We start from the raw sequence: 15606 nt of genomic DNA, 5'->3' as shown, positions 1-15606 counted from the left end.
TTTTTTTTTTTTTTTTTTTGGTTGTTTTTTTTTGTTGGTTGGTTGGGATTTTTCTTCTCTTTATTTTTTTTCCCCTTTTTTGGGTATTGGTTTTTTTGTTTTGTTTTCCAGCCTGATTCTGTCACTTCCAGAGGTGTGGAAATCCAAAATTCCTGCCAGATTTGATGATATTTTCTGGATTTACCCGCAGTGCTTTTCTAAACTCCTTCTCTGGGCAGCCGAGGCTGGCGAGTGTCGAGGGGAGCCCCATCCCCGCTGTGTCCTTAGTATGTGCAGCCTTGGGGATGAGCAGCTGCTGGACAAATCCTGGCTGGATCTGGCTGCTGGTCTGGCAGAGCAGCACCCCACTGCTGACCCGGATCTGTGGGGAACATCCCTGCACACAGCTCCCGACCGGGGAGAGCTGACCTACCCTCCAGGCGTGCTGCTCCTCCCTCCCAAGCCCCAACGGTTGGCCTCGTGTGTTGGGGAATAAATGGCTATTTTTCATTCCTTAAGGATAAATATTGTCCCAGGGATCAGGATGCTGAAAGCGAAGCTTCCCATCCTGTCCCCTCACCATGTTCCAAGGCCAGTAAGACACAACTTTGTGTCTCAGCTTTGCATCCCGAGTTGGAAAGGTCACAGCTGCCTATTCAGCCGGCCCTTGGATTAAACGGTGAGACACAAATAGCTGACCCACCCCAGCCCCAGCTGCCCCTTCAAAGTTCTGCGCCAGATGATGGGAAATGAATGCCACTGGCTCTTGTTGCCCTCCTCTCAGGGAGCCTCTTGCTGCCCCTTTCTCAGACTCTCTTCCCACTGTGGTAACCCTCCCTGTGTCATTCCCCCATGAAGAGGGGCTGGGGCTGTGGGGAGGGTGTGGGGTGTGCAGAGCTGCTGGGGTTGTGGAGCTGAGCCTGCTGGTCTTTGGGTAGTGGGGAGCAGCCAAACTGCGCTGACAAGAGTTTAATTATCGATGCAAAAGGCGTTGTTGCATGGGGGGGAGCCTTGCTGTGAATCTTGGGAGGCCTTTGAAGTTCTGATGGAGAGGAACTGAAGCCCAAGGGAACGGGGCTGCTCCCACTGACCCTTCCTCCCCATGCTTGCGCTACAAAGCCCCTGCCTAAGAGGGAGATGGTGGAGTAATTAGAGGGAGGACCGCAGTGGGTTAACAATTAGTGAGGGTGCTCAGAGCCCTCTTTGGTCCCCCACTGCTCTTCCAGAGGCTGGAGCTCAGCACATCCACCAGTGTGTCACCCCCAGTCTTGTTCCACCACCCCACCATGAACCCAGGGTGGGCTGAGGATGCACAGGCTCCCCTAAATACCGTGAGTCCATTCCTGAGCCCGGGATGCTTGGATGTGAGACCGCAAGGTGCCCACACACCTGTTTATAGGGATGCAATACATCCCTGCAGAGCTGTGGCCACCAGTGCACGAGTTGGGAAGGGTATCTAAGTACTCAGTCTTTATAGATGATATAGATATAGATACAGATACAGATACAGATATAGATATAGATATAGATACAGATACAGATATAGATAGAGATATAGATATAGATATACATGTACACGATACAGAGACAGATACTGATATAAATATATATATAAGAGATATATAGACACAGATATAGATAGATGGCAAGAGATATGTGGTCCCAAGAAAAACACACATCCTCTGGATGTTAGTCCCAGTCTCAGCTGCCTCACTCTTCCCAAGCAGGGTTTAGAATTTGGTAGATCTGGGTATGGAAATGGATACAGATATAGATCCAAAAACAGAGATATAGGTATAAATACAATATACACAAACATCATATACTGATTCACACACTGACTCCTGCCTAGTCTGCATCTATGAGGCTGCAATGTGCAATACTCATGCGCCATTACACGATACAACTTTATGCAGCAAGAGGGTCTGCCTTATGTGAGGCTCCGTCTGCAGACCCCAGTTGTGCCGGGAAGCGACCTGCTTGCTCCTAGGTGCTTCCATTTGAACAGGCAATCAAGCTTGACAGCTTTTCCACCAGGGTGAGAATTTCCCCTGACACCTCCTGGTGTTTTGGCTCAATACGCCGAGTCAAGGCCAAGGCACAGAATAGGGAAACGACAAAATGGTGCTAAGGAAAACAAAATGGAGCTTGCGGTTTGAGACTGATACATGCAGACAGTCCATAACATCAAACAGAATCACCCAACTGTAGGAGAGAGGTCTCCCAAACCGGCACATTTTCTGAAAAAATATTTCAGCTGAAAGGGGTCCTTTGTGGTGGTCTTGCTCACCCTGCGTCATCGAGGGCGGGCTCTGAGCATCACCCCCGGAGAAGCAGCACAGCCGCGCGCTCACCTGCATGGGGCTGGACAGGCACTTGTCGCATGAGGTGTGGCGGGTTCCCTTCGGAGCTGGGCTGTAACCTGGGCTGTAACTGCTTGGGTTTTGGGAGAGCGTTGGTGTCCCCGTATCCGAGCATGTCACAGTGCTGCTGGATGGACACTGGGATCCACAGGCGTGTGTGCTATCCCATGAGTTAACGGGAGCTCTCAGACGCGCAATGCCTTTGTGTTTGTGCAGTGCCCACTGTGTGGCCTTAGAACGCAGGGCTCTCTGCACTTGGCTGAATTGAGGGAATAAAAGAAATAACTTATCCCTCTTCCTGCAAAGAGGAATCTGACCATGGGTGGGATGCAGGGATGCAAGCTGGCGTAGGTTGTCTTGGAACCAAAGCAACCGAAAGGAGATGGCTCCTTCAAGTCGTCATGACATTTCTGTGAGACTGGGTGATGACCACATGGTCAGCGTGGTGAGATGGGGTGTAGCAAGCTGATTCCAGGTCCCACACACTGTTGGCAGACAAGTCTGGGCTACACCCTCTATTTGCTCTCAGCATCATTCCTCACAACACGATGCTCCCGCTGGACCCCAGTCCATGCAGGCTCCTCCAGCTGCCTGCAGAGCAGTGTGAGGCAGCCACATCCATTGCTGAGCATCCCAGCGTGGGAAAGAGGGTGCAGAGACCACGGTGGGGGGGAGAGAGGGTCTGCGAAAGCTGTCCCCTCCCTGCAACCTGCCTGCTGAGGGTCACCGGGACTGTGCTCCTGCACTGTGAGCAGGGAAACTCCCAAGCCTGGGCTCCTGCTGGGCGAATTACCCAGGGAAAATAGGCAGAAAATCTTCAGATTAACAATAACAAATAAAAATGGATTTGAGATCTCCGAGGTAATTACTCTGTGCTGAGGGCAAGGGGCCTCTTCAGCAGTGGGAGCAGCGCCATGCAGGGAGTGGAGGGGCTTGGCCTGATGTTGGGCCAATGGAACCACACAAGAAACCCTGGAAATTCTTTCAAATTGTTCTGCTAACATTAATAAATGCCTCAAAAGCTCCTAATCTGCTCTGTCAGGAGCATGACGTCCGGGTGTTTCACAGCCAGCTCACGTCTCTGCTCCTCTCTCCCCCCCCTCCTTTCCTGCCTGGTAATAGTAAATGAAAGTGGCACCCGTTCCTCGGGCTACAGGGACCAGCCTCATGCTGAGCCCAGTCTATGCCAGGACTGGAGCCGCTGTCCTGATATGCCCTGTCCCTGCTATGACAAGCTGGTCCTGGCAACAAGACCACTGTCCCTCCAAAGCCCAGGGACCAGCCCAGCCCTGGTGCTGCAGAGGGATGCTGACAAAGTGCCTCCAGTCCAGTTTAGTGCTCCTCAAGGGTGAGGAAAGGCAGCAGGCAAGGATGAAGCCTCTGGAGGCATTGACCTCACTGGGTGGCCTCAGGAGAAAGGGAATGGGGAAAGCTGGAGGCACTGGGGGTCCCTGTGGGAGCCTGGTGCTCTTGAGGTTGAGGCATCGAGGTGCTGGTGCCCCCTGCACTCATTCCCAGGATCAGGGTGCCTTGCTGTCACCCTCCCCCAAGCCTCCATCCCCCTGGATCTGCACCATGGAGCTGGGGCTTGGGCTCCTTCCCCAGGTGCTGAGCAAGTCGGGGTTATCAGGCAGGGCAAGGCTCTCCTCTGCCTGCTGCTGCAGGATCTGGGCGTGGGGCGCAGATGGCTCAGAGGCAGCAGTGCCATGGCATCCTGCTTTCCTCCTCTGCTGCCACTGCACAGGTTTCCACAGGAAGCTCCTGAGCACATTGGAAAGCATCCTCGCCTCTCCCCCCACACAATCTGCTCCCCTCTTCCTGCAGTTTGCCTTTGTCTCCTCTTTAAGCTGGGCTCCTGGTGGTGGCAGGGATTTGGAGGGGTTGGCTTTGATGGACTTTTCCAGTGGGGTGTCAGCCAGGACCATGGGGAGTCTCTTTGTGCTGGAGCTGGGCACTGCAGTGTGCAATTACAGCAGCTGCTGGAGTGCAGGCTTCAAACCAGTGATGCTGGGAGGGAGCTGAGCCTAAAGGGCTTCCAGAGGAGAAGTGTCCAGTTGAGGAATGATGCTCCAGTTGCACCAGGCCCAAGGTGGGACTGGTGGACACCCTGGTGCTGGGAGTTTGTTTCCACAGCCCTTCCTTGCTTTGCATTCCCTCCAACCGGCTGTTTGCAGCCTCCTCCAAAAGGTCACACTGCTCTCAGTGCTTGGGCCAGAACTCAACTCTACCCTGAACCACCAGCTCTGGGGAGCATCGCTTGTTGCCATCCCAAACTCAATACCTGCCTCATATCCAGCCAGGCAGTCCCTGGTGAAAGATTGATGGGGGGGGGGGGGCATTTTCAGGGAAGTGGCCTGTGAGGAGGGCTTCTTCATGGTGGCTCTGTTCCTCACCCCTTGGGGATGGGGACAAAGCTTTCTAACACAGCTTTTGCTCCTGTGTTTTCCAGTGAACTTGCTAGACACGTCAACAATCCCGGGAGACTGGGGCTGGATGACTTATCCCTCACACGGGGTGAGTATGAAGTGACTGTTGGCACTGAGGGACCCCAGTGGGATGGGTCACCATGGGTCGCTGTGGCAGGGATCAGGGGATGGATAGGGAGTGGACATCTCAGCCCCAAGTCAGTGCTGATGAGACAAACAGACCATGTCTGTTGGGAAAATGCCAGCCTGACAGCTGTTTTGGAAATGCCATTTAACCTTCCACATCCCCTGCTAGGGACCAGGTTTTCACCAGGTCTGGTGTGGGGGGACTCAAGAGCTGGGACGTGCTAAGAAGCGTCTCATTCCTCACTGCACCAGGTGAGCATCAGGGGGAACAGCCCCAAATGACCACGGAGCTCCCAACAACCTGTAATCCGAGGAGTTTCTGTGGGAACTGGGCAAGAGTGGCAGGGGAGCCTCCCCTGTGGAGGGGAGGGAAAGGGGATGCAAACTCACAGCCCTGCGGCATGTCCAGGAGGGATGGTGGGGTGGTGACCCCCATGTGAGCCGGCCATCTCCACTGGCTGGATCCTCTCCACACGTTCCCTTCAGTTGCATTTCCATGCCAGGTTTTCCCCACACAGTAGCTTTTTCGAAATAGTGAGCTTCAGATTCAGGGTGACCTGGCTGCAAGGATTTTGCTCGTTCATTTAGCGAACAGAAACAATCCCATAAATACCCACAGGACCAACTGCAACACACAGTGGGGCTTTCTGCAGGCACAGAATGTGCAAAATTAGGGTGCCTACCTGGCTGTTGCTGCTGTGTTGATTTTTCATGTCCATTCTTTTTCATCCTCTCTCTGAACTAAACGGTCCTAATCTTTTCAATTCCACCTCCCACAGAAATCTTCCCAGGCCTCTAATAATTTTCATTGATCTGTTGCTTGAGACTTTCAATCCCCACGCTGCTTGAGCAGGAGTGATCAGAACGGTGAATTCATAATAATACCAATGATCAGATTTCTATCAGACTTTATCATATATGTAAATATATGAAATCGTTAACTCAGCTCTAATTTTAGCAGTTAGTTGTTGCAATGATGAGTATCCTGGGAATGCAAGAGATTGAGAGGTACAAGGTCAGAGGGGACCGCGGAACTAATGTGATGTGATCTCCTGCATAAATACGGGCCTTCAGACCTGTCAATTCATTCACATCTCAGAGCAGCCCAGCTTTGAGGAAAAAACATCCTTGGCTGCAAAATTGCTGGTGCTGGTAAATCCTCCAGGTCCTGTGGCGATACTGTTAACGGGCCCCTTAAAAACCCATCGAGGGTTTGCCTGGCTCTGGTCTCCAGCCAGGGGACCTTCTTCTGCCTCTGCCTGGCTGAGGCAGATGTTGTCCTCCTCATGGCTGCCCTTGGCTGTCACTACTGTCCTGTCACTACTTAGCTGTCATCTCATCCCAGCCCTACTGCCAAATCCTGGCATCCTGGAGGGGTCTGACACACATTCAGGGAATCAGGGACCAGGGCTTCCTCTGCTCTCCTGCAAGGGAGAATGTTTCTGGGATTTTCTGGGAGTCAGGGCTGTTTTCCATTGTCCACATCCAGTGTTCTGTCCTTCATCCCTCCCTAGGCAATTCCTCCCCATAGTCAGACCATCCACAGACTGCCCAAGACTCTCCTTCTGGATGACCGCATGCCCAGGCCCTTGCTCCCTGTCAGGAACGCAGGCGGGATCACCTCATCACTGAGGTGACTTGGGTGACGATGAATCCACCTGAGCCGGCTGTGCTGGGCAGGGCCTTGCACTCCCAAAGCAGACAAAGGATTGAGCCTACAGGAGCCTCAATCTCAGCACATCAGGGACTTCCATGGCCAGCTAAGGTGCAGCACCCTGTACTGGACATTCACAAATCCAGGGATGAATCCAGAGCCCCAAGCCATTTGGACTGTCAGGTGTGACTGTCAGGTGACCGCGGGGGCTGGGGCCGGCTCTCAGGGCTCTCTGCAGCAGATGCCCAGCAGTCCTTCACCAGCAGCTCTTGAACACTAATACATCATAATAAATTAAATAATACATAATAAATTAAATAAAATTATAAGCAAATTAAATAAAGAGTAAATAATAAATATAATAAAGAATAAAAAGAAATTATAATACTGGATGCCAAAAAAGTAAAAGAAGACCAAAAAGGCTCACAACATAAGGTGCTGTGTAGCACCCAATGCCAGAGCCACCTCTTGGCCATGGTGCTGAGTCCTACAGGACCTCAGTCGTGGGGTAACTCCTCTGTGCACTTACCCTGTGCTTTTGCCCAAATTGTGGCCCTGTTACCAACAGGATGACCACTCACCTGTGTGGAAACTGTCTTGAACACCCTCAACTTTGCATATCTTTTTCCAGCTGGATGTTTTAATGGCTCCTCTAAATGCTTGTCGGGGCCATAGTTCTTCCTCCAGGGCCATTGCATTATATCATCCGGAAAGAGCATCTCATTCCTTTGCCTCTCTGCTGGTCCTTCAGCTCCATGTCCTTTCTGAGTAGTAAATTTGCCCTTGGATCTGCTTGCTGGATCCACCAGGAGGTGGATTAGGGTGCTGGTGTCTCAGGGAAGCTGGGGTAGAATACTCACTCTCAGTGCCAATGGTTTGGCTCTGAGCAGACAGATGCCTCCCGAGCAGCCCCTACAGCGCAGTTCAGGCTCAGGTGGGGGAGATCCGGTGTGATCCCTGCTCTTAGAAAGGGACTCCATTTGCTGGTCACCATCTGTGCCCAGTGCTTTGGGTGTCCCTGGGGCTGTCCCTGCCCACTGCCCTGTGCTGTGGCTTTGGAAGGCCTGGGCTGGGGTTGTATAGAGGCACTGTATTGTGAAGCCAGATTTTCATTGAGGTCCTTTATTTTTGCTGCCATTTTCTTATTTAGATACTCTGCCTGAAAGATTGGTGGCAGTGCTCCCCCATCCCTACTGCCTGCCAGCTGTCCTGCCTGGACCACAGTTGGAGCGTGCACTTGGTGCTGGAGGGTGCAGGATTTCCCCAGAGTGTATCCGCTCCATCCCTGGGCAGACACAGCATCCTCCTGCCAAGCACTGCTGGCTGAAGTCATGTTTGTTTTGCTTTACCCACATCTCCATTCCCCCCAGGGCCACCACATGGGTGACAGTAGGAGGTGGGTTGTTCTGCCTGGGTCTTTTCATGTCTCTAAGCAGCACAGAGCCTTGGCCCCCAGCCTGAGGAGCTTCAGGAGGGGACATGTGTCTGCTAGCTCACTGCCTAGTGCCCTATGGCTTGCTGTTCCAGCACCTGCAGGTCCTGTCACACCTGGGGATCCAGAGGAAAGGCAGCAGCCTCAGAGGCCTTTTTCTCTGGGAGATCCCAGAGCTGCCTGCACAGCCAGGGCAACAGTCCAAAGCATCAGCACTGCAAAACTGGATGGGTACCACTTGCAAAGTCCTGATGTTCTCATCACACCTGTGGGCAAAGTGAACTTGCCTCACTGGAAGGTTGCATCTCTCTCTGGCTTTGCCATGGCCAGCAAGAGCAGAGGAGCCGGAGCTGGGAGCAGTGGGCACGGTGAGGGTCAGCAGTGCCCTGGGCCCTGGGGAGTGTCAGGCCATCAGGGAGCCATGCCTGGCCTGTTTTGACATTTTCTCTTGCCAGACAATTAACTGAGGGGTAATTGGCTGTAATTGCTGCTCAGGGGTTTAATTGCATCCCCCCCCTCACCTCCACCCCAGAGACACGTGCAGGAAGCGGAAGGGTCACCGGGAGCATCCCCGTCCCGCAGGCTGCGGTTCCTCTCAATTATAACTTCAAAGGGCTCCCAGGAGCTTTGCAGCTCACTCCTTTCCCAGAACAATTCCCTTTGCATTGAAAATTAAGTTCTTATCAGTGTGGTCAACCCCTTCCCTTGCCATGCCTCCTGTATCCCAGTTCTCCCCAGCAAAAAGCCCCAGTGCCCCAGTGCCCTTCTCTCCCCTCTGCTTGCTTGGCACAAGAGCTGCTGGATCAGAGGGAGCCTGATCGGCCCCTTTGCAAATTGCCTTTCTACTGACTAATTAAAACACTGATGAGATAAGTCAACATATTATTAATAATTATTGTATCATCTACTTTGATTTACAAAGTCAAACAGGAAATGATTTTGTTCAGACACAGGGTATCTAAGGAGCTTGAATGATGCCTTGCAAAAGCTAATTAGAATGGAGCACCTTGAGTGCTGGAGAAAGGCCCTCCATGCTGCTCAAGACCTCCCCATCCGCCCCTACCAGCACCTCCTGTGGTGGCCCCACAGCTTCCCCCGTGCTGCAGGGGCTGGGGTCAGCCCAGAGAGCTGCTGGGCCTTGCCACCCAGGCAGCTGCCCCTGCAGCTATCACAGAGTCATGGAATATCCTGAGCTGGAAGGACTCACAAGGGTTATTGAGTCCAGCTCCTGGCCCTGTACAATCCCCAACAATCCCACCTGGCATGCTTCATGTTGGCTTTGCTGGTGGGCACACCAGGAGATACCTTCAGAGAGGCTTGCAGCTCCCCATCCCTGCCCCTTGGCTCCTCAAAAAGGGATGTATCCTGAGGCCCCTGGGCACAATTGGCCAAGGGTGCTCCTCCTTCATCCTACAGCACCCAGAGAGAATGCTGTCAGAAAGGCACCAGATAGGGGCTGGGGGCAGGCCACAGAGCTGGTGGGGCTTGCCACCCAGGCAGCTGCCCCTGCAGCTATCACAGAGTCATGGAATATCCTGAGCTGGAAGGACTCACAAGGGTTATTGAGTCCAGCTCCTGGCCCTGTACAATCCCCAACAATCCCACCTGGCATGCTTCATGTTGGCTTTGCTGGTGGGCACACCAGGAGATACCTTCAGAGAGGCTTGCAGCTCCCCATCCCTGCCCCTTGGCTCCTCAAAAAGGGATGTATCCTGAGGCCCCTGGGCACAATTGGCCAAGGGTGCTCCTCCTTCATCCTACAGCACCCAGAGAGAATGCTGTCAGAAAGGCACCAGATCTGCTGGAACCCCCAGCTGAAAGCACAGATGTGCCCACAGGATGGTCTCCCAGCAGTATTTGTGCACCAAGAATGGGGATTCCAGCCCTGGGACTGAGCTATTTCCAGAGCCATGCCTATGCACCAGGGGACTTTTTTTACCTGGGTCTGGTCCTTCAGCCAACAATGAGTTCATGGCTTGGATAAGCCCCATGTGTCATGGAGCGGGGTCTCCCTTTGCCCCAAGCCCACCCTGTAAAACCCCATCCCCAGTCTGAGCTGTGCTGTGTCCTTGATATTCCACCCCGCTTCAGGTTCATCTCTTCTTCTCAGAGCACCAAGAGATATTGGGGCTCTCCCATGTGCCTAGGCCATGTCTCTGCTCTCCCTCACTTTGATGTCCGTGTTGTATTTCTTGGGTTTCTCTTCCAAGCTGGAGCCTCTACCTGGATTCAGGAATACCAGAAAGTTACAGCTCAAGCTGCGGTGAAATTAATTTTCTTTGGGAAAAAAAAGGTGTAGGAATGGAACATTGGAAAATAAAGATTTAGACTGGTAATTGAGATAAAAGCTCATCTCCCGGTGCTTGTTCAGTAAATGCTGGGTTATTGCTAATTCCCCAGATGCTGGTCACTACCAGGAGTTAATCACCTGCAGTGAAGCTCAGGGTAGTTAACTGCCTGACAAATCCCTCCTTAGCCACAGCAGTGACTGATTTCATGGGGATTATCTCCATTAAGGCCTCCCATCTAATGATTTATAGCTGCAATAACAGCCTTCTCTTTTTTTCCTCTCCCAGTGACAATGGTGCGAGGAGGTGCCATGGCATGCTGGGAAGGAAAGTGCTGGATATCTGTGGCCACAAAAGCTTTGCTATGCCAGGCAGACCTGGCATCCCTCCTGGAAGATGTCTCAGGGCTGGGGACATTCGTTCCTTTGCACTGCAAGGGTGGTGGGAGGCTGATCTGCTGCTCCAGGGGGACACAGTCTCTCCTCAGCTCCTCCTCCTTCTCCTCTGCTGTTCCACACAGGCCCTGGGAGACTTATAAGACCTTACTCAGCTGCCCAGATATCTGGTGTTTGCATCTCTTGCCTTTCATAATCTGGAAAATTTTTTATAACTGGTGTTGACTTTAATTTAAACTATTAGGCAAACTCCTGAATGCAGATGCAATCACATCATCCCCCAGCGTGTGCGCTCACCACGTTAATTATGATGTCCTCATTTCTGTCTCGCTGGGGGATCTTATCACACTGGTGGGGCTGAGCTGAGCTTTGGTTCATAAAACCACTTCAACCCATGAACTGAGAGCCAGCAGTGCCTGGGGTGTGCACGGTGCCTGCGCTCTTGAGCCAGTGGTACCCAGTGTCACAGATGTCCCCTCCTGCCCACAGAACCTGGAACTAAGGTGAAACAGAAAACCCCTCCAGTCACGGGGATTCCTGAAGCAGGTCCTTCCATCCCCCTTCTGGTACCTAGAAGGGCCTACGGGAAGATTGGAGAGGAACTTTTTGCAAGGTTAAGCAGTGATAGAATAAGGGGGAATGGCTTTAAGCTGAAGGAGGGTATATTCAGATTGGATATTGGGAAAAAATTCTTCTCTATGAGAGTGGTGACACCCTGGCACAGGTTGCCCAGAGAAGCTGTGGCTGCCCCATCCCACGCAGTGTCCAAGGCCAGGTTGGACGGGGCTTGGAGCACCCTGGGATGGTGGAAGGTGTCTCTGCCCATGGCAGGGGGTGGAACAAGGTGGTCCCTTCCAACCCAAACCATTCTCAGATTCTGTGATCCCAAATGCCCTGCGAGTCCCAGGACCTGGCAGAGCCTATGGGACTTTGGTTGCCTTGTGACACGCTGGGAAGATGAATCTGTGGCATCTGAGCCACGAGCTCAGGTAGCCTGCCTGCCCCATTCTTAGAGCACTTTCTGTGCAGGCCAAGTGTGGTGTTTTGGGCTGGTCTCAGACTGGGATCCCAAGAGACCCTGGAACAGAACTGACAGTGCAGCTGCTGTGCAAAAAAGCACCAAGAGTGATGGTGCAAATGCAAACTCTTCAAATTCACCCTGGGAGGGGTGGAGGTGTGGCTGATACCGACTGTTGCTGGTGCTTGGAGGTGGGCATTATCTCCTGCTCTGTCAACGGGGAGGATGCTGCCAGCTCTGGCAGTGCCACAAGCGTTTGGGGACACAGCAGTAGTGAGCTCCATCTCCTCTGCCAAATTTGGGAGAGAAGTGAATGTCTGGAGACCAAAACCAACGAGGTGAGCTGGAGCCAAAGCATCTTGGTGCGCACAGTAACCTCATCTTTCCCTTGCCAGACCCTCGTGGAGAGCCCTGACCCCACAGGCAATGCCGAGGGAAGCTGGCTGTGCATCGTGGGGGACACTCCTGCTCACCCCCACAGCTCTGCCCTCACCCCGTGCGTCTCCTCCTGTGCACAGCTCTGCTTCACTTCCCCCGGGAAACTCGGCAGGGAAAAGACAGGAAACAGATGTTGTGTTAATTTGTGCTCGATTAATTTCGACAGCGACTTCCACCCCTCGGAAGCGCCGCAGCAGCGTGAGCACAAGTGGGGTGCGGGAGCGGGGAGCTCTCTGCTCCGCAGCGCCGGCAGGGGCTGGGCTGTGCCTGGTGCTGCCCACACTGCCCAGCACCTCTGTGCCCCTGACCCAGCGGCAGGACAGTGTCCTGCGTGTCACAGCACCTTCGACAGGCTCGTCCCTGGGCTTGGGAAGCTGAGGGGTGCTGCCCTCATCCCTCCAGCCAAGCACACCCGTAGCCTGGCCCCTTTCCATGTTGTCCACCTGAGCACTGGAGTGCAGGGCATGTTCCCAGTGATCCCAGGACAAACCTGGACGTTTCTGGAATTCAGAAGATAATTTTTTAAAATGCATCACAAGCATTTTTCTTTCCAGGGAGTGGCTTGACTTTGACCCCCTTTGCTAGCATATTCCCCTTAAAATGAGCTTCCATTGTAGTTTGCACCTGCAGCTGCTGCCTTTTCCAGGTTGCTTTAAGCTGCATAGGACAGAGAAGCAGAGTTTTCTCCTAAATGCAGGAGAAAACTGGAGATTCTGGGGAAAACTGAAGATGTACACGAGTGCAGTGACTGCTCTGATCACCCTCACACGAGCAGAAGGCACCACACCACCTCCCCAGGAGCAGCGGGTCGGGGAGGTCAAACGAGGAAGGACATTCCCATCGGAGAGGGGAGAAGGGAGTGGGCTGTCTTACAGGTATCACTGATACCTCCTTCCTGTATCTCTCATGCTCTGGAGGTGTGCTGCCCTCTCCTAGCTGTGCCCTGTCCCTGCACTGCTGGCAGCCACACAGCGAGGCTGGAGGGTGCCTGTCCCAGGGATCCCAGGGATCTGCATCCTTGTCAGCTCCCATGTCACTGGGGTGAGGGCTGAAGGCTCACCCCCTTTGAGCTGAGCATCCTTCTCTTGGGACTGCTGTTGGTTTTGTGTCTAATGAAACCAAGTCACCACTCACATAAGAAAACAACATTTTTGCCCTGTCAGAGCAAGCCTAGAGGTTTATTTTAATGTACTTATAATGCTGCCTGAAAGATTTGTTTTCCTGCTCTTTGCAGCATGGCTGGGGATCTGCTTGGCTCCCCCAACCCCCACAGACAGCTGGGTACACACAGGTTCCAAAGTGGGGGCTGCTCCCTGCCAGCTTCCAGGCAGAGCCAGGACCCCAGGAAGGTGCAGGAGGGGAATGCTGAGGCTGGGGTGAGGACGGTAGTGATGATTTGTAAGGCAGAGGAGCAGGAGTGCCAGTACCTTCCCCAGCTTCTGCAGCACTGCATCTGGGGTTGTCCCTTACAGCTGGACTTGGGCATGGGGGTGGAACTTCAAAGCCTGTTTCTAAGTTTAGGGAAAAGCCAGATGGTTTGAAGTTCTCCTCTGCTCCTCTTCCTCCTCCCCTTCTCTCATAAAAAATCAGGGGTCCCAGACCCGTCCATGGGGGTGTGATCAGAGTATCTGGTTTGAGCAGAAATCTGAGCTGAAGAGGTGGTGGAAAGCCCCCAGCGCAGCGAAAGTCTGTGAGTCCTGGTGAGGCATTTGGTGAGAGTAGAGAGGGAGACGTGAGGCAAGACTGAGCCCCCAGAAGTGTCATGTAGCCCCAAACAGCTGAGTTCTACATGTCCCTCACCTATGGAACTCATATCCAAAATATCACTACTTCTCACTTCTTATCACTTAAGCCCACTTAGCATCCCTCCATTGTGTGACACCCATGTCCCTGTCCCTCACCCAGACCACCCTCCATTGCAATCCTGCTTGCTGCAACCTACTTTTGCCAGCATATCCTCCTCAGGCTCACCCTGCAGCCACTGGTATGTGGAATTTTCACCCCTGAGCTGTCAAGCTATGAGCATCCAGGTTCCCAGAACCAGCTGTGATCCAGCCTCTCAGCTGGGTTGGGCACTGTGGGCTCACTCTAAGGAGCCACACTGGCATCACCTTGCAGGGAAGAAGGGACCTCTAAGCCCCCATGGGCCCACATTTCTTGCTGACAGTCCTGTGCTCAGTACATGCTTCCCCTTCACCCTCTGGTATCCACCCTGAAACTCCTCCAGATGGAAAGTGCCCAGTTTAGTTTGTGCGTGGACAGTGCATGAGCCAGAGGAGACCCAGGTGAGCACCACGCAGGTGGTTCCTGCTGCTGCTGCAAATGACAGGCTGAGCACCAAGAAAAGGGACTCACAAACATGACCTGGAGGGTTTGGAGCCCTCCCAAACAGATACTGCCCTCACCTTCTGCCAGGACATCAGCAAGTGTTCCCGTTTGCAAGCAGGGCTGCATCTCCCACAGTGCTGCAACTGGGTGTCACTGCCCAAATTGGTGTGGCTAGCGACTGCTCCTCATTTCCCTTTGCCCTGTGGCACCAGTGACCTCCCATCCAGACACAGGAGCAGCGGGGTGGGAGATGGCACACACTCCTGCATGCTCCCTGCTCCCCCAGGGGTTGGGGACATCTGCAGTGACCTGTTTTCTCTGTCCTGCAGTGGGATTCGATCAATGAAATGGATGAGTTTTTCAGCCCCATCCACACCTACCAGGTCTGTAACGTCATGACCCCCAACCAGAACAACTGGCTCCGGACCAACTGGGTCCAGCGGGATGGAGCGCGGCGGGTCTATGCAGAGATCAAATTCACACTGAGGGACTGTAACAGCATGCCAGGTGTGCTGGGCACCTGCAAGGAGACCTTCAACCTCTACTACATGGAGTCTGACCGGGACCTGGGCACCAGCACCCGGGAGAGCCAGTTCCTGAAGATTGACACAATCGCAGCAGATGAGAGCTTCACCAATGTGGACCTGGGTGTGCGGCGCCTGAAGCTGAACACAGAGGTGCGGGGTGTGGGACCGCTGAGCAAGAGGGGGTTCTACCTGGCCTTCCAGGACATAGGTGCCTGCATTGCCATCGTCTCGGTGCGGGTGTACTACAAGAAGTGCCCAGCTACAGTGAGGAACTTAGCATCCTTCTCCGAGGCTGTGACTGGGGCAGATTCGTCCTCCTTGGTGGAAGTGCGGGGAGAATGCGTGGGCCATTCAGAGGAGAGGGACACCCCCAAAATGTACTGCAGTGCCGAGGGAGAGTGGTTGGTGCCCATCGGGAAGTGCGTGTGCAGTGCTGGCTATGAAGAGCAGCGGGATTCCTGCATGGGTGAGTCCTTACTTCTTGCCTGCAGTGCCTCCAAGGGGGAGGGGTGGCTGCAAGGGGCTCTTGCCTCTTTGTGGAAGGGCTGAGGACAGAAGCCTGCTCACAGAAGCTGGGACTGCCAGTCTCTGTGGAGGCTGTCCATGCCCTTGCTAGCCGGCTTTTTGCTTTC

At 53.5% G+C, this 15606-nt stretch overlaps 1 protein-coding gene across 1 annotated transcript in view; it reads left to right on the top strand.

The window, feature by feature from the left end:
• EPHA8 (EPH receptor A8) overlaps positions 1–15606 on the top strand; it is a 51797-nt gene that overhangs the window by 8141 nt on the left and 28050 nt on the right. Inside the window, exons 2-3 of the mRNA XM_017735110.1 lie at positions 4792–4856; positions 14777–15440. Coding sequence (XP_017590599.1) covers positions 4792–4856; positions 14777–15440 — 729 coding nt within the window. The remainder of the gene's footprint in view (positions 1–4791; positions 4857–14776; positions 15441–15606) is intronic.

The sequence above is a fragment of the Corvus brachyrhynchos genome, unplaced genomic scaffold (assembly GCF_000691975.1).
Source record: "Corvus brachyrhynchos isolate BGI_N302 unplaced genomic scaffold, ASM69197v1 scaffold525, whole genome shotgun sequence".
Taxonomy (NCBI): Eukaryota; Metazoa; Chordata; class Aves; order Passeriformes; family Corvidae; genus Corvus; species Corvus brachyrhynchos.
This window is presented reverse-complemented; position numbering and strand designations above follow the sequence as displayed.